The sequence below is a fragment of the Hemicordylus capensis genome, chromosome 4 (genome assembly GCF_027244095.1).
Source record: "Hemicordylus capensis ecotype Gifberg chromosome 4, rHemCap1.1.pri, whole genome shotgun sequence".
NCBI classification, from domain to species: Eukaryota; Metazoa; Chordata; class Lepidosauria; order Squamata; family Cordylidae; genus Hemicordylus; species Hemicordylus capensis.
Window position 1 is genome coordinate 63,670,328 of NC_069660.1, and position 22,782 is coordinate 63,693,109.

The following is a 22,782-nucleotide window of genomic DNA, read 5'->3' on the forward strand; positions in this document are numbered from 1 at the left end:
ATAACGGTGACAGAAACACCTTACAGAACTCTTCAGTTGAGAAATTAAGACATACTTTATGAGTGATATTAATAGTTATATTGGACAGCTTCACACAATCACCACCAACTCCAGAAGCCAGGAAGTCCATTCCTAGCAAGTGAGTGCTCTTGGCGAGTTGGTTGTAAGAAGCCACCAACCAGCAGTTCCCATCTCATCCACCCAAGATTCTACCAACTTTCTCCACCTATTTGGAACCAAGATTTGAAGTTGGGCAGAGAAGGTCAATAGAATCTTGGATGGACAGGTCATGAATCACCAGTTGGCAAGTTTGCATGACAATCACCAGTTGGCAAGTTTGCATGACACCAGGAGTGTGTGCTCACTGGGAACCAGAAGTTTCCAGCTTGCAGACTTGGTGGTGATCACGCAAAGCCACCCATTTTGTTAAAATTATTTGTTAGATTTGCATCCCAGGCAGCCTCCTAGGAGGTCTGATTAGAAATTTAGCTTCATAACAACTCTGTAATGGGCTAGACTGAGAAATAATAACCAGTCCAGAGCCACGCAGTGATTCATAGGTCAGTGAGGAGTTAAGCCTCTGATTCCCGTAACTGAGCAACAACCTGCAATTATACAAAAGAATTTAGCACTAGAATAGCACTAGACCAGGCCTCCTTTGTGGCTGCCTCTGGGCTTTGGAACACGCTCCCTGCTGAAATAAGAGCATCTCCTTCTCTCTTTGTTTTTAGGAGGACCCTGAAGATGTACCTATTTCCCCAGGCTTTTAACTGAAATCTAATTTTTAAATTTTAATGTGCTTTTATCTATTATGATTTTTATGTTTTTATGAATTTTGTTTATATTTTGTATTATGTTTTTAATTTTGTACACCGCCTTGAGATTTTATATTAGGTGGTAAATAAATTCAATAAATAAAATAAATAGAAAACTCTTAGCACTAGAGATATTTACTTATTATATTTTAGACCTTCAGCTAAAGGTCCTTTGTGGCCAACCTCCAGCTGTAGAGATGCATCTTAGTGCTTTATGCTCATATGGAGTGGCATCTGAGCATGGTTGATTATCTTGTTCTTCTCTTTTCCCCCTTCTTCTCAAGAATCCTGCAGTGAGCTCCCTGAGTCCAAGCCGTGGGCCAGAGTCAGGAGGGACTATGGTGACCATCACTGGCCATTTTCTGGGTGCTGGCAGTAGTGTGTCGGTGTTGCTGGGTAACCAGACCTGCGAATATTATGGGTAAGGGGACTAGTGTGTACATATGAGTATGTGTTGAAATATTTCTCTGCTTCCATGGGCAGCATTCGAGCGACTTCAGCTGTAAATGCCCGACCTCTCATTAATCACCTTAAGCCATCCTGTCGCTGATGGTGATTAGTGTTGCATAGCAATGAACCCATTTAATGTTTATTAATTTTATCTGTTGATTCATTTTCATATATTAAAATCCTGCCTTCTATCCAAATCCCAAGCACATGCTGTTATTGTGACAATCCCTTTCAGCGTTCTCCATCCCCTTGTCTCAAGAGAAAATGTAATTCTGAAATAACAAGAGCCAGGCATCTCCATCTACACTGGTTTTGTTGTGGTGGCTATAGGTGTGGTTGGCTCTTGGTAGTGAACTGAACTTTGGGGAGAAGATCTGAGTGACAAGGATGAAGGAAGAAGCTGAGTTGTTATTGTTTTCCTGTCTTACGACTTGGATAATACAAATATTTTTATTTGGGTGATGGGTGTTTTATTCATTCATTCATTCATTCATTCGTTTACTGGTATATGTTCCTTTTAAAACCAGCTGTATTGATTTTTCAATGGTTATTTCACTGTTTAAAGAAAAAGGCACATATTATATGTACCATGATGTTATGGATTTGTATAAAATGATATGCTACACTGACGATCAGTATGGACACATCTTTGTACTTTACTGGATCAAATGTGTAAGAAGTTGTGCCTCTAAGGCAGACACTGTTGTGCAAAGCACATGGTATCCTTTTAAACCTCTGTACCAGAGGTTTCCAACCTTGACTCCCCAGATGATGTTGGACTAAAATACCCATCATCCCCTTTGGCCCTACTCCAAGTTCCAACTTATGTGGAAGCTAGATTGGTCTCCACCAGGAGCAGAACATCTGAATGGCAACCCCAGAGTGCTCTGGAACCCTCTTCCAAGGGAGAGCTGCACAGCCTCCTCCCTGTTGTCTTTTCACAGTGTTTCTATTTCAGAATACTTCTGCTGCTTCTTGAATGAGATTTGTTGAGTGGCTATTGTTTTCTTGCGCTGTTGCTTTTTAAAATTATCTCACTCATTTGATTTGCTGCTTTAAAAAAAGTTGTGTTGTCTTTTATGATACTGACTGATTATTATTTGTTTCTGTTGTAAACTGCTGTGATGAACTTCTATATTTATATTTTTATACTTATTTCTTGTATTCGGTCCGACTTGGACTCCACTACTTTTGCAGGGTCTATGAAGGAGGTGTCCAGCAATCCCTCTTGCAGTATTAGATTGGATCAGTTTCATTTTGTGACTCCTGAGGATGTGAACAAGCTGCTTGGGGCAATGCAGCCTACCACCTGTTCTCTGGATCCTTGCCTGACTTGCCTGCTTCTGTCTAGCAGGGAGATTGCTGGAGGTGGCCTGGTTAATATCATAAATGCATCGCTAAGGGAGGGTAGGGTGCCTCCATGTTTGAAGGAGGCAATAGTTACACCTCTTCTTAAGAAGCCTTCCCTGGATCCCTCAGCGATGGATAGTTATAGGCCAGTCTCCAATCTCCCTTGGTTGGGCAAGGTGATCGAGAGGGTGGTGGTCAACCAGCTCCAGGTGGTTTTGGAGGAAACTGATTATCTAGACCCATTTCAAACTGGCTTTAGAGCTGGCTATGGGGTTGAGACAACCTTGGTCGGCCTGATGGATGACCTTTACTGGGTAATTGACAGAAGGAGTGTGACTCTGTTGGTTATTATGGATCCCATCAACCATGGTATCCTTCTGGATCTCCTGGGGGAGTTGGGGATAGAGGGCATTGCTTTGCAGTGGTTCTGCTCCTATCTCTCGGGTGGATTCCAGATGATGGAGCTTGGTGACAGTTGCTCCTCTAAACAGGAGCTGTGATATGGAGTCTCTCAAGGCTCCATTCTGTCACCAATGCTTTTCAATATCTACATGAAACCACTGAGTGAGGTCATCAGGAGATTTGGGCTGGGTGTTATCAGTATGCTGATGACACCCAAATCTACTTCTCCTTTTCATCTTCATCATCAGGAAATGGCATTCATTCCCTAAATGCCTGCACACAGCCAGTAATGGGATGGATGAGGGACAACAAATTGAAACTGAATCCAAGCAAGATAAAGGTGCTCATTGTAGGGGCTCAGAATTTGAAGGATGAGTTAGACCTTCCTGTGCTGGATGGGATTGCACTCCACCAGAAGGAACAGGTATGCAGCTTGGGAGTACTCCTGGACCCAGGCCTCACCCTGGTGTCTCAGGAGGAGACTATGGCCAGGAGTGCTTTCTGTCAGCTTCAGCTGATTCAACAACTGCATCAATTCCTTGAAGAGGATGACCTCAAAACAGTGGTGCATCAGCTGTTAACCTCCAGGCTTGACTATTGCAATGTGCTCTACATGGGGCTGCCTTTGTACGTAGTTCGGAAACTTCAGTTAATTCAAAATGCGGCAGTCAGATTGGTCTCTGGGGCAACCCAGAGAGACCATATTATGCCTGTTTTGAAACAGTTACACTGGCTGCAAAATACAAAGTGCTGGTTATTACCTTTAAAGCCCTGAATGGCTTTAGGCCCAAGTTATCTTAGAGAGTGCCTTCTTCTGCACAATCCTCACTGCATGTTAAGGTCATCTGAGGAGGTCCATCTTCTGTTACCAACAACACGACTCAGAGGTGGTGACTCAGAGGCGGGACTTCTCTGTAGCTACTCCTAGGCTTTGGGATGCACTCCTGGGAGATGTCTGTAATTTGAGTTCATTATTGGCCTTCAGGAGAGCCCTTAAGACCTATCTGTTTGGCCTGGCCTTCCAGGGTTTTTAAACTGTTTTTAAACAGTAAAGGTTTGGACTGGTTTTCCAGGAGTTTAAATACTATTTTAATTGTTTTAATAATGGTTTTATGTTATTTTTACAGTTTTCAATTTTAATAGTTCATTGATTTTAGTTTTGTTTTAATATAAATCTTCCTCAGCCATTTTGGAAGGGTGGTATAGGAATGGAATGGAATGGAATAAATAAATAAATAAATAAATAAAATATATAAAAGAATGTAAAATAAATTAAGTTGACAGGTTGATGGAGCTAAGCATGTCTGTGTCTGGTCAGTGTCTGGATGGGAAGTTGCCTGGAAACTACACCACCTTGGTTTCATGACAGGAGGAAGGCAGAATATAAATGTAATAAATGAATGCATTAGCTACAGTAAAAGTGATGGAGTGCTTGGTCAAGCACTAGGGTCCTGCTATCTGATGGAAGAGAAAGCACAGGAAATTCAGGTACCTTATTCAAGAAGGGGAGAGCTAGGAGTCCATCCTTTGGTTCATTGTCCCTGCCTGGATCAACTGCCAGTTTGACATCCCTTTTGGAACCCAGGAGCAGATAACTTGATGAGATTAGGAACGACTACACCTCTTGCTTCCCCCCTTTCCTCCTCCTACTTGCTGTAAAACCAGCTTTCCCCAAACTCATTACTGAGGCTAATGAGAACGTTGTATATCAGAACTGCTGCTTTCTGAAGAGATAAAACAGCCCAGCACTCCCATTTTATGCCTGGACTGGGAAGCAGTAGATTAGGGATGGCATGTTAATCAGTGGGTAGGATTTTATGAACTTAGTACTTACTCATCTTATTCAATACAGAGTTCATTTGTATTTTACCAGCTATTTCATTTGTTATCTGTAGATGATATTCCTTCTTCACAGCTTTTGCTTCTCGCATGTCTTTTTAAGCCTGGAGTTGTTTAGGAGCTCTTGGAAACTGGTGCTGGGAGGCAACACTGGCACCTAGAGCTGCTGACTTATATGCTTACAGTCAGCCCCATTGCACCAGCATCATGAAAAACAAAACTTACCAACTGTATACATTATTTGGTGGCTTAGAAAGCAGATCAAAATGTATCCGATGTGAACATTGCTCTCTTTGGATGGTTCTCTTTATACAGCTCTTCTTAGATAGCACAATTGTGTACTGTGACATTTGAAACAGTGCATGGTCAGTGCTGGACCTTCCCTCAGCCGGCTTAGTGACTGAGCGAGTCCCATTGTGGGCACCTGAGATCAGATAATATTTGTTCATGTATTTCTATTTTTACACTGTTGATTTTATTTTTATTTTATCTATTGTTGAATTTATATACCGCCTTTCATTAAAAACAACCCCAAGGCGGTTTACAAAAGTTAAAAAACATACAATAAAAATGACAATTAAAATATTAAGCTAAAAATTTAAAACAAATCTAATCTAAAAACTATAAAATATAAGCATAAAACTATAAATGATTAAAAACACACAGAAGCAGCAATAGAAACAGTCATGTAAAAGCCTGGGTAAAAAGCCAAGATTTAAGAAGCTTTCTAAAAACTGTGATGGAGTCCAAGGAGCGAATGGCCACTGGGAGAACATTCCAAAGTCTGGGGGCAGCAACAGAGAAGGCCCTGTCCCGAATGCACGACAGCCGAGCCTCTTTCATTGTCGGCACCCGGAGCAGAGCCCCCTCAGATGACCTTGTTAAGCGGGCAGCAACCCTTGGGAGCAGGCGGTCCCTCAGATACCCCAGGCCCAAACCGTTAAGGGCTTTAAAGGTCAAAACCAGCACCTTGAATTGGACCCAGAACCGGACTGGCAGCCAGTGCAGCTCTTTCAGGATGGGTGTGATGTGCTCCCACCAGGCAGCTCTGGATAAAACCCTAGCTGCCACATTTTGCACTAGCTGCAGTTTCCGGATATTCTTCAAGGGCAGCCCCACGTAAAGTGTGTTACAATAATCCAGCCACGACGTGACTAAGGCATGGGTAACCGTGGCCAGATCTGCCTTCTCGAGAAAGCGACGCAGCTGGCGCACTAGCTGAAGCCGTGCAAAGCCACCCCTGGCCACCGCCTCCACCTGAGCTTCCAAAAGCAGAGCCGGGTCCAGTAGTACCCCCAAGCTGTGTACTTGCTCCTTCAAGGGGAGTGCAACCCCATCCAGAACCAGTAAAATCTCCTCATCCTGATTGGCTCTCCTACTGACCAACAGTACCTTCATCTTGTCTGGATTCAGTCTCGGTTTATTAGCCCACGTCCAACCCATCACGGCCTCCAGCCCCCGATTCAGAACATCCACCGCCTCCCTAGAATCAGATGACAAGGAGAAATAGAGCTGAGTGTCATCCGCATATTGCTGACAACTCAGTCCAAGTCCCCGGATGACCTTTCCCAGCAGTTTCATGTAGATGTTAAACAGCATGGGGGACCAGACCAAACCCTGTGGGACCCCACATGCCAGTGGCCACGGAACCAAGCAGTAGTCTCCCAGCACCACCTTCTGGACCCTCCCCCCAAGAAAGGGGGGTACTTTCGATTCCCATACTCGAGAGGTGGCCCAGAAGGATATCATGGTCAATGGTATCGAAAGCCGCCGAGAGGTCCAGCAGAACCAACAGGGACATACTCCCCCTGTCTAGTTCCCGGCGTAGGTCATCCAGTAGAGCAACCAAGGCAGTCTCAGTCCCATACCCAGGGCGCAGAAGCCAGATTGAAAATGGTCCAGATAATCCGTATCATCCAAGACCCTCTGCAGCTGGGACACCACTACATGCTCTATCACCTTGTCCAAAAAGGGTAGGTTAGTTGTCCAGGTTGGAGGGATCAAGAGAGGGCTTTTTTAGTAGTGGTCTTACCACCGCCTCCTTGAGGCACGGTGGCATCCTGTCCTCCCTTAATGAGGCATAATAGTCACCTCCAACCATCTACCTGTCCCCTCCCTGGCAGCTTTTATTAGCCATGAAGGGCAAGGGTCAAGAGCACATGATTCGCCCGCACACTGCCCAGGATCTTGTCCACATCCTCAGGCCGCACCAACTGAAAAGAATCCAACACAATGGGACCAGATGGGACCAGAGGCACATCTGCCTGAACTGCCAAAACTCTGGAGTCCAAATTGGCACGGATGCAAGTGACCTTATCTGCAAAGTGGCAAAGAAACTGATCGCAGCGGGCTGTGGATGATTCCTCCCCTATTACCTGGGGGGATGTGTGGAGCAATGTTTTTACCACATGAAACAGCTATGTTTGTCTGCACTGAGCAGATGCAATGGAAGTGGAGAAAAAAGGTTTCTTCGCCGCCCCCACTGCCACGGCATAGTCCCTAAACTGGGCTCTAGCCCGTGTTTGGTCGGAGTCATCACGACTCTTCCTCCAGTGTCGTTTTAGCCGTCATCCGAGTTGTTTCATCACCCTAAGCTCCGAGGAAAACCAAGGAGCAAATCGGGCTCCACCAAGCCGGAGAGGGTTTTTAGGAGCAACCGTGTCAACAGCCCGGGCTGTCTCTCTATTCCAGAGATCGACCAGGGCCTCAACAGGGTCACCAGCTTTGGACATTGGAAACTCCCCGAGGGCCGTCTGGAATCCAAGTGGATCCATAAGCCTCTGGGGGCGGACCATCCTAATTGGCCCACCACCCCTGTGGAGGGCAGACGGAGCAGTCAAACTAAACCCCACCAGATGATGATCTGTCCATGACAAGGGAGTGGTCTCAAATTCCCCCACCTCCAGATCATTTATTTCCCAGTCGGCAAAAGCCAGATCCAGAGTATGTCCTGCCACATGGGTAGGGCCCAATACCAACTGAGACAGGCCCATGGTTGCCATGGAGGCCATGAAATCCTGAGCCGCACCCACTGGGGGGGCCTCAGCATGGACATTGAAATCCCCCAAAACAATAAGCCTGGGGGAACCCAAAGCCACCTCCAAGCCCATCCCCGCCAGGGAGACTGAAGTGCAGCGGGGTGGTCGGTACACCAGCAGAATCCCCAGCCTATCTCGGAGGCCCACCCTCAAGGACAAACACTCGAAATTCTGAGATTGCCTGACCGGGCATCTGGAAACGAGGAGGATCTCTCAATAGTTGACTGCAAAACACCCTCCGCAACCTTCGAGGCGGGGCTGTTGCACGATCTGGAAACCTGGAGGACAGAGCTGAGAGAGACCAACCCCACCCAGCTCATCCAACCAGGTCTCCGTCACACATACCAGGTCAGCATGCTCATCCACAATCAAATCGTGGATGAGAGATGTTTTAGCATTGACTGACCTGGCATTCAGCAGCAACACCCTAATCCTCAAGGGAGTGTTCTCAGAGCTCCCTGGGGTCAGAGGGTTGGGAGAAGAGCTGGAAAAAGGAACAGGCCTCAATTGCCTGGACTGTTTCCCCCTGTAACGGCCTGCCCAACTCCCACCGCCATACCTCCCTCTGCCCGCTACCTGTGATATTGCTGCCCCCACTCCATCCCTGCTTTTCTGCTCTCCCAGACACATCTCCTCAGCCTAACCAACCACCGTTCATTGGCTTGATTAAAAACAAACAAACCAAATCCAGACCTATGCAGTTTCTCGTTCACACTCTTGCTGACTTCTTTGATTGCTTTGCAAAAGTCTCACAGGCAGCTAGAAACTATAAAACAATAACATATACAACAATTTAAAGCAAACCCTTGAAAACACAATAAATGCAATAAATATTTGTAAAGAATCCATTATAAAATAATCGCTCAGCAGTACTTCAAAGCCATGTGCAACACTGTTTCGGCTAGTTGTTCTTTTCAGCTCCTAAACACCAATAGTCTAGTGGGATTTAAAAAAAAAATTTAAAAAAATCCACCAGGCTGGAGGGAAAAAAGAACAGGTTTAAAGTTCTTGGAAATGTCAAAAAACCTTGCAGATATTCTAGTCCTGAGGGGTGTTTCAGGAGGCAGGTGCCAGAAACATATTAAGCAAAAGTAGGGAATATTCTGCTATGAAGAGCAAAGCCCTGTGCTCTTCCAATTCTGTAACCCTCCCACTATTTGGTACTTTTGAAAACAGGAGGTGGAAACTAGAGGTTCTGTTAATCATCTGACCAATTCGGGCCCTGAAATGTTGAAAAGCCCAACAACTTGCCCATTTCATCTCAAGGTTTCGAGAACATGACTGAACTTTACAGCTCTGCGACTAAGATTAGACGAGGAGCAATCCTAGTAATCAACTCATTGTTTTATAGTGGTGCATATTTTATTGAGTATGTTTCTCAATGAAAAATCAAAGGAAACTTTAGAAATTATTGCCTTTGAGGCCAGATGCAGTCCAGCACAATAATCCATCTAAATATATAGTTATATTTAGACACCCAGTAAACAAACCTTGCCCTAAAACACTGTACTGTTTTACTCCTGTCTTCCATACAAGGTCATAACATGGCCTGTTTCTTTGCTTGCTTGCTTTTTTAACTGCATGGTTTGTAGGTGATGAACTTGGCATGTACTCATGATGTGCAGGGAGACTGATTAGATGAAGCAGTTTCTAATGAGATTCACTATAATTACAGCTTCCTTCTATTCTCTTGCCTCTGATCGGAGGAGTGGGGAGATTCACCATGACGACATGGTAATAGCGTGGAAAGCTAATTAACTGATCACAGGGAGCTTGCAGTAACTCTTTGCCAGCAGTGATGTGTCGCTTTGGATCTTGCATGAGGGCTAAGCAGGCTTCTCTGAAGTCTGAAATGCCTGTACTTCCAAGAGGCCATTACTAGGTAGATGGACATGGCAGAGAATGACTGAGAATCACTGTGCTCTAAGAGGAATTGGCTCTTTCTGAGGCCCAGCCTGCAGCCACTTGTTTTGGCCATATATAGGTCTTCTCAGTCAGTCATCCTTTATTGCGGTCATAGACCAATACTTAGTAAAACATACATACTTACAAAAAACTCAGCATAATAAATCAGACAGATTGTAACGCAATATTGACAGGTTAAAATTAAGACAGTTGGGGTGAACTCCAGATAGATCTTACTGAAAGCCAAAGAGAGGAGAGCACCCTCCATTACAATCGTAAAGCAGGAAACACGGAAAAGAGAAAGCAAAACTTTATTGAAAACCTAAGCGGATGTTGCAAATGATATAACAGTACCTTGCCATTTTGCTCATTAGGTCGTCATCAAGGCTGGACAGTAAATACTTCAAATAGAAGTCATCCAAATGCCCAGGAATATAGCTCTTCTCACAGGCTTCCTTCTTCACCTTTCCCCCTTTTATTCCTCTCCCTTTCGCTGTGGTTTGCTAGCCTTCCCTTTTTCCTCTTCCCTTTTTCCTTCCTTTGTCCGCCACCATCATCATCGCCGCCACCACCACTGTGAGTTCTCAGAGCAGGAACTGCCTTTTGCTTTTTCTGGGAACAACTCAGAATGGCAGTGAATAAAAACAGTTTCATAAAAATACAACGGGCATACAAATTACTTCCTTTTCATAGACCTGTTCATATATTTTTCTAAAAGGCACCATACACTACTACAGCACCAAAGGTGGGTCCAGAAGTCCTGCCCCGCCAGTCACTCAACCCTCTCACTGTGCCGTTTATAGTTACAGCAGCATTTGTCTGAAGAGGGAAATGCTGTAACAGTGATGGCAGGTGTTTCTGATATCAGCAGCATGGGGCAATCCAGGTTTAAAGCAGCTATAGGGCTTAAAGCCGCTGGGGGTTGATTTTGAGTGGACTAATGAAAGGAAGGGACAGAGTTAAGCATCTCCTTCCCTGGCCATCCCTTTGCTCAGATCTGCAGTCAACTGAGGCTGCTTTGTATTTTCCGAAAACCTGTCAGAGGAAAGAGATATGTACCTGGAAGTCATGTCCCGTTTCTCTCTCTCTCTCTCACACACACACACACACACACCGTCCAACACACATTAAAAAAATAATGGTTTGGTCAGCCCTCTACCTGTCTTGTGAGTACAGAGATTTTGGCATGAGAATTCTTTCAAATAAACAATTCCCTTTATGTACTCTGAGGCTGCACAGTTAGGACTCTACCACATGTTCCTGAATGTTTGAGCTGGATCTTGGCAACAACAGATTGAAAACCCTATACAGGTCTCAGTATAAATGTTACAGCGAACCTGCCAATTGAGTGCAGAAGTGAGTGAAATTGGACAGCATGTTGGTAGTGCCTTAAACCACTCACAAAATACTTGGGAAGATGCTCATGCTTTGGCATCATAGATCCAGTGCTATCAAGTTACTACATCTATTAAGTAGCTACCACATCTTACCCAAAGGTTGTCGTTCTTTTATCTCAGAGCAATCCCAATGAATTTATATTCTCTTGGGTTCACTTAGATAATTTAGTGACTATTAACAGAATTGTCTTTGCCTGCTTACTTGTTAAAAATTCTTCTGCTCCTTTCTCTCTTACAGGAGGTCCATGAACGAGATTGTTTGCGTTTCTGCCCCTTCTACTCATGGCCTGGGCTCTGTGCACATCTCAGTCAGTGTGGATCGGGCAAAGCTAGAGAGTATGTTGCAGTTTGAATACATTGATGACCCCAAAGTTCAACGCATTGAGCCTGAATGGAGCATAGCCAGGTAACTTGAGCAGGAAGTCGCACCAGAGGGATATGTTGTTTTTATCAGAACATAGTTAATATTCTAGACCTAATTGTTGGTTAAAACTATCCTAGCTTGTTGCGATTTTGGAAATATTGATTCAAAGCCACATGGTTTTTCAAGGTGTGTGCTGTACACAGTGAATTCTCTTTTGCTTGAGGGCAAGGAGCTAAAAGAGTTTTCTAACAGTTATTTGGAGAATAAGGCCTCATGGCAGGCACGGAGCCAGCCGAATGGCGGCCAGGGTCGGGCCCTGCCCAGCGGTCCCTCTAGCAATATCTCGTGTGATGTCACGCGCACGGGGGCATGGCTCGGGCTCCGGAGAGCCTGAGCAAGCTCTCCCCCTGTCATTTCACAGCATGTATTTCCCTTTCTCTCCCTTCTGAGACAGCATGTATTTCCCGTTCTCTCCCTCCAGTGAGGGAGAGAAAGTGAAATACATGCTATCAGGCAGCATGTGCTGCCTGAAAAGGACAGGGGAGAACTTGCTTGGGGATCTCTGGAGCCCAGGTGTGGGTGGGGGGGGTTCACTTGGGGCTCTTCCGGAGCCCGAGTCACGCCCCCGTTTGGGCTTTGGCGGCCCTTTTCATTGGCAGCCCAGGTTCTTTGAACTTGTTTGCACAATGGTGGCTCCGCCCCTGTTTGGTGGCTTAAGCCATGAACCTCAGGGCAATAAAACATTTCTTGCTTTTGTGTGGAGTGCAACCCACCACTATGCAAAGCAGACTGTTCCACCATTGAACAGCTCCTGCACTTAAAGAGAACTATGTTCAAAAGCAGAGCAGTTCCATCTTCATACATTTTCCAGAATAATTTCTACAAATTCCTTCAGTGTCCTTGAAAGCTAAAGATGTTTGAATGGTAAAATGAGACAGACCTTATTTTAACTAAAGATAACATTTTGGTAATTTACTTTAGGTGCACAATCAGAACTTTCAGTTGAAATAAGGGCAAGTCACAAATTCAGTATCCTGGGGACAATATTTAAACATGATTCAAAGGGGTATTTTGCTGTATCCTTAACGACTAGTACTGTATTTACCTGAATCCAAAATTTGACTTTTTCCAAGTTGTTTGATGTTAGAAATTGGGAGGTTGTCTGAAATTCAAGGTCCTTTTACTTTTGGGTAAAAAGTATAACCTATATTTTACCCGTATTTTTAAGGAGGTCATCTTAAATTCAGGATAATCTTCTATTCAGGTAAATATGGTATGCCTGCTTTAGGTCAGAGGTCGGCAGAAGGAAGACAGGATCTACTGGGTGAACTCCAGTAGATCAGCAAGTGTTTCTGTCTCCCAGTTGTATAAAAACTGGGAGACAGAAAGACTTTACACTCTCTTAAAAACTTTACTCTCTCCCTAGCAGGGGGTGAGTAACTGGCCCTATCCACCCCCAGCACAGTACCTCCACTTACTGTTGCTGGTGTCTATCTTGTGTTTTTTTTAGAATGTGAGCCCTTTGAGGACAGGGAGCCATCTTATTTATTTATTATTTCTCTGTGTAAACCACCCTGAGCCATTTTTGAATGGGCAGTATAGAAATCGAATTAATAATAATAATAATACACCATGGGGGCCATAGAAATCACAATCAGCCAATTACAAAAAGCAGCTTTCCTGGGAACAGCCTATATTCTGCGACAATATCTATAACAACAGCAACAACATTGACAATAAAATTCAGCCATCCCAGGTCCTTGGGAAGGACTCGATGTCTGGATAAAACAAACCAGTCAATAACACCTGTCTGACTATGTAAATAAATAAATAAATAAATAAATAAATAATAATAATAATAAACAGAGGAAAAATAAGAAAAACAGAAGGAATAGAACTGCCCAAATGGAAGTAACATCAAGAACCTGGAAGAGAAAGAACATTACAAATACTTGGGCATTCTCCAGGCTGATAACATTGCACACACTGAAGTTAAAAGAAAAATTGGAAGTGAATACATCAGGAGAGTTAGAAAAATCCTCAAGTCCATACTCAATGGCGGGAACACCATACACGCCATAAACACCTGGGCTATACCTGTTATCAGATACACTGAAGGAATAATAGACTGGACCCAGGCAGAGCTAGAGACTCTAGATAGTAAGACCAGGAAAATAATGACCATCAATCATGCTCTGAACCCCCGCAGTGATGTTGATAGGCTGTACCTCCCTCGCACCTCAGGTGGAAGAGGAATGCTGCAAGTCCATCAAATAGTAGAGGAGAAGAAAAGTGGCCTTGGAGAATATATAAAGGACAGTGAAGAAGATGCACTTCAAATGGTCAATAATGAGAAACTATTCAACACCAATGAAACCAAGCAGGCCTACAAGAAAGAACAAGTCAAGAATCGAGTAGAAAAATGGAAAAATAAGCCACTGCATGGTCGAAATTTGCACAATATAAGTGGAAAATCAAACATCACCAAGACCTGGCAATGGCTTAAGAATGGCAACTTGAAGAAAGAAACAGAGGGTTTAATAGTGGCTGTCCAAGAACAGGCACTAAAAACCAATGCAATAAGAGCAAAAGTAGAAAAGTCAACAACAAACAGCAAATGCCGCCTTTGTAAAGAAGCAGATGAAACAGTGGACCACCGAATCAGCTGTGGTAAAAAGATCACACAGACTGACTACAAACAAAGGCATGACAAAGTATCAGGGATGATACACTGGAACATCTGCAAAAAATACAAGCTACCTGTAGCCAAAGATTGGTGGGACCATAAAATTGAAAAAGTTGTAGAAAATGAAGATGCAAAAATATTATGGGACTTCCGACTACAAACAGACAGACATCTGCCACACAATACACCAGATATAACTGTAGTCAAGAAGAAAGAAAAACAAGTTAAAATAATCGACATAGCAATACCAGGGGATAGCAGAATAGAAGAAAAAGAAATAGAAAAAATCACCAAATACAAAGATCTACAAATTGAAATTGAAAGGCTGTGGCAGAAAAAGACCCAAATAATCCCAGTGGTAATTTGCGCCCTGGGTGCAGTTCCAAAAGACCTTGAAGAGCACCTCAACACCATAGGGGCCACAGAAATCACCATCAGCCAATTACAAAAAGCAGCTTTACTGGGAACAGCCTATATTCTGCGACGATATCTATAATAACAGCAACAACATTGATAATAAAATTCAGCCATCCCAAGTCCTTGGGAAGGACTTGATGTCTGGATAAAACAAACCAGTCAATAACGCCTGTCTGACTTTTAAAACAAGAAATAATAATAAAATAGCAACAACTTAAAGGTGGGGGTTTCCCCCCCTAAATTAGACAGCTTAAAAAAAGAAATGGGATGGGGTGACAGGAGTGAATTTTTTGTGATAAAAGACTTGCAGGCTTAATTCTGGCATTGAAAACAAATTCCTGGGCTGAGAATGTGCTCAGAGGTATCCTGTTTCTTATTCTATGTGAGAGGCAGAGCCACCAATGAACAACAGGGTTCAAAGAATCTGGGCCTCCGCCCCTCAAGGGCTGCACCTTGCGGCCCTGACACATGTGGGGGGCATAGTTTAGCTCCTGAACAGGGCTCCATGGCCCCGATCAGGAACTAGACCACACTCTCGCATCTGATGCCAGATGCAGGGGTGTCGCTAAATGCTTCTGACGTCAGACGCAGGGGGCAGGGCAAGGGGGCTGCGGCAGCGGCCAAACACAGGCCGCTGCTGGCTTCCCTCCGCCACTATTCTGTGTTCACTCCACTGGCAGCTGTTTTGCCTTAAGCTCTGATTGGTGGACCATGGGGTCCACCAGTGTACAAACATAAAGTAAATACTAGGGATGTGCATGGAAACAGTTTGTCTGGTATGGTTCAAATCTGGACTGGATTTGAACCAGCCTGGCTTCAGGTTCAGGCAAACCGTGTCCGGTTAGGTCCATCCATCAAACCAGGCCAAACTGGTTTGCAGGCTGGTTCGAGGGTATTATTGTTAAGGGGAATCTGGCAAGGATTTCCCCTTTACAAGTAAAGGAGATTCCCTAACATGAAGTGGTAGGGGCAAGCAAAAAATACCTTTAATTTAAAGCCTGCAGCAGCAACGGAAGCAGAGAGTCTCCTGAGGCGGTGGGGGCTCCTCCAAGCCCCCTGCTGGCCTCCCGAATGACAGCCCAGGCCGGCTGTGGTCCAGTTCGGGCCTCTGTGCACACACTGAGGCCTTGTCCTTATCTCCGCACATGCGCAGACGCCATTTGCATCAGCACACTGCCTCCTGCGTCCCCTGCCTCCTCTCTGCTGCCATGGGCTTTAAATTAAAGTAGTTTTGCCCCCCCCCCTTAAGTTAGAGAATCCCCCATTACTAGTAAAGTGGAGTCCTCGCCAGATTCCCCTTTACAAGTATACCCGAACTGGTCTGCGAAGCGGTTCTTAGAACCAGAAGCCAGTCCAGTCTGTTTCAAACTTGGACTACCCGAACTGGGCTTGTTTGATGTCAAGCCTGGCTCAAATCGAACCAGCTTGCACATGCCTAGTAAATACCACAAGCCTGGAGTCTGCCCAGACCTGCTTAAGATGGTGGAATGATGACCCTCAATCCTCATGGTGCCAGCATTCCAGTTAGGGTCTCCCTCTGGTTTAGTTATTTCGTGATCTAAGCCTGAATTACATGACTCAAGCAAAACCTGTGTGAGAGAGAGTAGAGAAGAACTGGCATCATACTGACTTGTTTAAGCACGTATAAAAGACACACATAATACTTGTTCCCACATATCTGCCTAGTAAGAGTCTAGATCTGGTAGAGATTGATATTAGGCATCTAAAAAGTCATTTTGCTTGTGTTTTTAAAAGCCATTGAAATCATTTCATCTTTTGAACACAATTGGAAAGCTAGCAGACTGCTTTATCTTGAAATAGAGGGATATTTTAAAAAAACCATTTCCAATTCCTCTGTCAATGCCACTTTCTAGGAGAAAAATTGGAAGAGAAAAAACAATTAAATATTTTCTAATGAAAATTCTAGATATACTCTAAATATATTTCATGATTGTGGCAAGGAAAAATCTGTCCACCTGCTACTTTGTTTAAACTATAACAAAAGTTTTCAGGAATTCTGAAATGTTGAGCGGTTAGTCACTTTCTTCAGCCTTCTCTGAGCCTCAGGAGTCCTACCAGTGACTCGAACATCAACACTAACTTTAAAAACACTAATTTAAAATACGCTTACTGCCCCCCACAGAAAAGAAAACAGGGTCTGTGACTCAACACAGCAGATCCAAATCCTCTATGTGGGAGAAAGGGCTATTATCGCTAATTCTCTTCTATTGCTTTGCGCTCCATTGTCAACACCCAGCTTCTCAGGCTCCTGGGGGATTTATTCCACCTGTGTAAATACTGAAGATTTATGGATAAGGTCTGATCCTTCAAGGAGCTTGTCACATCTATTCCTGTGGATTTTCTGGATCCAGAGGATCTGGGCTTCTTGAAGAATTAGGCCTTTAAGAGCATAGTCTACATTTTAAGGCTATGCCTCCGTACATTTGCTCTGCCTATGTACAGTATTTGCAGAGGCTATGGGGCTTCTTTGAAAACACTTTAGCCCCATTCAATACACAGCAACAGAACAAACTCTCTGGAATCTTATGTCCTGAATTCATCATTGCCTGGCAGTTAGAGCATCCCTGTTCCCTGAGTTGGAAAATCAGAGTTATTAACTCAGTTGTAATTACTGAGGCAATTACAAGCATGGCAATCTGTGACGAGATTCCGGGAGAGTGCGTGGAGTCGCGTGATCAATTCCATCTGGTGAAGAAGTGTACAATTCCTCATTAAAGGCTTCTTCTTAAGAGCATCTGAGCATCGAATAAAACAAAAACTGTGACAATGCATAAATTTTTTGATGCTGATCAAAAAATGCTGTTCTTATCCAAGATTCAGAACAGCCCCCTTCTAACTGAGCAAAGAGGCATATTTTAAAAGTGGTGACTCTCTTCTGTTTAGCAGGGGGAGAACACTTTCCCTATGCAACTTCAGCACAGCATCCCTCCACGTACTGTTGATGGTGTCTGCTTTGTGTGTGTGTTTTAGGTTGTTTCTTTTTAGGTTGTTTCTTTTTTGGTTTCCGTTTGGGTCAGAGAACCATTTCATTTCTTTTTCTGTATAAACAGCTTTGTGGACATTTGTTGAGAAGTGGTATATAAATATATTATTTCTTGTTTACACAGTCAGACAGGGGTTATTGACTGGTTTGTTTTATCCAGACATCAGGTCCTTCCCAAGGACCTGGGATGGCTGGATTTTATTATCAATGTTGTTGCTGTTATTATAGATATCATCGCAGAATATAGGCTGTTCCCAGTAAAGTTGCTTTTTGTAATTGGCTGATGGTGATTTCTGTGGCCACTGTGGTGTTGAGGTGCTCTTCAAGGTCTTTTGGAATTGCACCTAGGGCACCAATTACCACTGGGATTATTTTGGTCTTTTTCTGCCACAGCCTTTCAATTTCAATTTGTAGATCTTTGTATTTTGTGATTTTTTCCATTCCCCCCCCCTTCTATTCTGCTATCCCCTGGTATTGCTGTGTCAATTATTTTGACTTGTTTTTCTTTCTTCTTGACTACAGTTATATCTGGTGTATTGTGTGGCAGATGTTTGTTTGTAGTCGGAAGTCCCATAATATTTTTGCATCTTCATTTTCTACAACCTTTTCAATTTTATGGTTCCAGAATTTTTGGCTACAGGTAGCTTGTATTTTTTGCACATGTTCCAGTGTATCATCCCTGATACCTTGTCATGCCTTTGTTTGTAGTCAGTCTGTGTGATCTTTTTACAACAGCTGATTCGGTGGTCCACTGTTTCATCTGCTTCTTTACAAAGGCAGCATTTGCTGTTTGTTGTTGACTTTTCTACTTTTGCTCTTATTGCATTGGTTTTTAGTGCCTGTTCTTGGACAGCCACTATTAAACCCTCTGTTTCTTTCTTCAAGTTGCCATTCTTAAGCCATTGCCAGGTCTTGGTGATGTATGATTTTCCAGATATATTGTGCAATTATTGACCATGCAGTGGCTTATTTTTCCATCTTTCTGCTCGGTTCTTGACTTGTTCTTTCTTGTAGGCCTGCTTGGTTTCAGTGGTGTTGAATAGTTTCTCGTTCTTGACCATTTGAAGTGCATCTTCTTCACTGTCCTTTATATATTCTTCATGACCTCTTTTCTCCTCCTCTACTGTTTGATGGACTTGCAGCATTCCTCTTCTACCTGAGGTGCGAGGGAGGTATAGCCTATCTACATCACTGCGCGGATGCAGAGCACGATTGATGGTCATTATTTTCCTAGTTTTACGATCTAGCATCTCTAGCTCTGCCTGGGTCCAGTCTATTATTCCTGTAGTGTATCTAATAATAGGTATAGCCCAGGTGTTTATAGCTTGTTTGGTGTTCCCACCATTGAGTTTGGACTTTAGGATTTTTTTAACTCTCTGATGTATTCATTTCCAATTTTTCTTTTAACTTCAATGTGTGCAATGTTATCAGCCTGGAGAATGCCCAAGTATCTGTAATGTTCTTTCTCTTCCAGGTTCTTGATGTTACTTCCATTGGGCAGTTCTATTCCTTCTGTTTTTCTTATTTTTCCTCTGTTCATTATTAATGCAGCACACTTGTCTAGTCCAAACTCCATTGCTATATCGCTACTGAATATACGGACAGTGTTTAGCACTGATTCGATTTTTGATTGGGACTTTCCATACAACTTCAAATCATCCATGTACAGCAGTTGGTTGATTTTACTTGATGTTTTAGATGTTTGGTATCTGAGGCCTGATTTGTTTAGCATTTGTGAAACTGGAGTGATGGCGATTACAAACAACAGAGGGGATAGTGAGTCCCCTTGGGAAATACCTCTTCTGATGCTAATCTGTCCAAGTGTCTCGCCATTGATTGTTAACTGTGTACTCCACAAGCTCATTGCTTTTTAAAATAAATATCTGAATGTTTTTGCTGACACCAGTTGTTTCTAAACATTTTAGTATCCATGTTTTTGTTGTTGTTATGGATTTTTTATATACGGCTCTTCAACCAAAGTTCTCAAAGCGGTTTACATAGAAAAATAAGCAATACATAAATAAGATGGTCCCCTGTCCCCGAAGGGCTCACAGTCTAAAAAGAAACATAATTTTGACACCAGAAACAGCCACTGGAGGGATGCTGTGCTGGGGTTGGACAGGGCAAATTGCTCTCCCCCTGCTAAATATAAGAGAATCACCTCTTTAAAAGGTGCCTTTTTGCACAAACAAATCAGATACTGCAGCAACTGAAGTTCAAGAACTATCAGACCAGTATCTAAAACATGGCCCAGTTTCTTCACTGCTGCAAATATTTCTACCTTCATAGAGCTGCACAGAAAAGATGAAACTTTGTAGTAGCTTTACGCTCTGAAAACAAACTGGCCGTTGGGGAGATGGAAGTGTTTCTAACAGAAATTGACAGAGACAAACTCTAAGAAGAAATTCTGGCCTGGCTTTAGAGGTTCCTAGAGGCATTATGCCCCTTTTTGGAGCAATTTCCAGGCATGCACAGCTTCCAGAGCACCTGAATGCTGTAAAGACCTACAACCTTTGCAGGTGTTTCTTAGGAAAACCATTGTTTGGGCTCAGCAACTTAGTTATTCCCTATTGTTAAGGGATGCCCAAATTGTATCATAGTAACCCTCTCTAGGTCAAATCAAACTCTGGACTTCTGGATGTAAAAACAGCATCAGACATTTTATTGTACAAGCCAAAGGCCATGACCAGTTTCTAGATACAGCTAAGACAGAAGATGGTGTGGCTGGCAGTGACCCTTCTCACCAACTCTAAGAAGATATGATTTTATTTTATTTATTTAAAATATTTCTATACTGCCCAAAATGCATCTCTGGGCAGCTTACAATTAAAATAATTTAAAACATCAAACCAATCATCAATTAAAATCATTTAAAAACATTTAAAACCCCATGTTAAATTTTTAAAGGGAATAGAGGAAATTAAAGGATTTGGGAGATTAAAATCTGGCACGCTTTGAATTCATTACACATTGACACATTATCAGGTCCATACAAAGGAGAGGTGTGATGGTGGATGCTCTTACTTCTTCCATAGAAACAATGTACACCTCCTTGGGGAGACCAAATTTGAAATTCAGTAGCAAATACTCCTGTGATTTCACTATTGTTGTGGACAGACCTCCGTCTGGTTAAGGTTGGATTCACAACCACATCCCACCTCCACAGGGATGAGGAGCCTATTAGGATGGTTTCCCCAGGCAGGTTATTGGATCCAATAGGATTCCAAAATGCCTTGGAAGGATTTAGTGTTTCTACTGGTGATCCTGTTGATGCTCTGGTGGATAATTGGAACAGCAAACTTAACAAGGCAGTAGACAGGATCGCTCCTAAGTCCTCTCCAACCCACTTCACAGTTGGCCCCTTGGTATACGGAAGAACTATGGGGCTGAAACAGCAAGGTAGATGACTGGAGCACAAGTGGAGAAAGACTCAACTCAAATCCAGCAGAGTACAACATAGAGCATATGCTATGTCAGGCAATACGTGCATCAAAGAAGCGATTCTTTTCTGCCTGTATTGCACCCACAGGCTCACATCTAGCAGAGTTGTTTGGGGTTTTGAAAGGGCTAGTACATGGCCTTCCTCCCTTGAATCAAAATTTGGAGCCATCAGTTACTCACTTTGACATTGTAAATGAGTTCTTTGTGGATAAAATATCTTGTATTTGGGCCGACTTAGACTCAGGCCCACAATTACTGCAGTGTCTGATGTTGAGGTGCCCAGCAACTCCTCTTATGTGGGTTAGGCTGAATCAGTTTCAGTTTGTGACTCCTGAAGATGTGGATAAGCTGCTTGGAACAGTGCCACTTACCACCTGTTCTCTTGACCAACATGGCTTATACTATCTGGCAGGGGGGTTGTTGCACACGGCTTGGTAGATATTATAAATGCTCCTCAGAGGGAGGGCAGGATGTCTTCCTGTCTTAAGGAGGCAATCATTAGATTGCTTCTGAAGCAGCCTGCCTTGGATCCCTCAGAGTTAAGCATCTATAGGCCTATCTCCAACCTTCCATGGTTGGGCAACATAACTGAGAGGGTGGTGGCCTCCCAGCTCCAGACAGTCTTGGAGGAAACTGATTATCTAGACCCATTAACTGGCTTTCAGGCAGGCTATGGGGTAGAGACTGCCTTGGTAGGCCTGATGGATGATCTCCATTTAGTAACTGACAGAGGGAGTATGACTCTGTTGGTCCTTTTGGATCTCTCAGCAATTTTTAGTACCATTGACCATAGTATCCTTCTGGAGTATCTGAGGTGGGTAGGGTTGGGAGGCACAGATTTGCAGTGCTTCCACTCCTACTTTTTGTGCAGATTCTAGATGGTGTCCCTTGGAGATTGTTGTTCTTCAAAATTTTTATATGGTGTCCCCAAGGGCTCCATATTGTCTTCAATGCTTTTTAACACCAACATGAAACCACTGGGAGAGATCACCAGGAGATTTGTTGCAAGGTGTTTTCGGTATGCTGATGACACCCAAATCTATTTCTTGATGTCAACATCATCAAGAGAAGGCATAACCTTCCTAAATGCCTGCCTGGTGGCAGTGATGGGCTGAATGAGGGATAACAAACTGAAACTGAATCCAAATAAGACGGAGGTACTTATTGTGCAGGGTCAGAACTCAGGAGATGATTTTGTTCTGCCAGTTCTGGATGGAGTCACTCTTCCATAGAAGGAACAGGTATGCAGTCTGGAGGTGCTTCTGGTTCCTGACTTCTCCCTGGTGTCCCAAGTTGAGACAGTGGCTAGAGGTGCTTTCTATCAACTTTGGCTGATACACCAGCTGCATCTGTTCCTTGAGATAAACAACCTCAGAATAGTGGTACATATGCTGGTAATCTCAACACTGGACTACTGTGATGTGCTTTATGTGGGGCTGCCTTTGTACATAGTCCAGAAACTGCAGTTTGTACAGAATGTGGCAGCCAGATTGGTGTCTGGGTCATCTTGGAGAGACCATATAACTCCTATACCAAAAGAGCTACACTGGCTGCCAATAAGTTTACAGGCAAAATACAAGGCGCTGGTTATAACCTGTAAAGCCCTAAACAGTTTAGGCCCAGGATATTTAAGAGAACACCTTTGCCATGAGCACCACTGCCCATTGAAATCAT

The 22,782-nt window shown here is 43.5% G+C and overlaps 1 protein-coding gene across 10 annotated transcripts in view; it reads left to right on the top strand.

Annotated features, from left to right (window-relative positions):
* PLXNA2 (plexin A2) overlaps positions 1-22,782 on the top strand; it is a 615,006-nt gene that overhangs the window by 467,333 nt on the left and 124,891 nt on the right. For all 10 annotated transcript variants that reach the window (XM_053244546.1, XM_053244547.1, XM_053244555.1 and 7 more), the window contains 2 exons: positions 1,100-1,236; positions 11,435-11,602. In XM_053244546.1, coding sequence (XP_053100521.1) covers positions 1,100-1,236; positions 11,435-11,602 — 305 coding nt within the window. The remainder of the gene's footprint in view (positions 1-1,099; positions 1,237-11,434; positions 11,603-22,782) is intronic.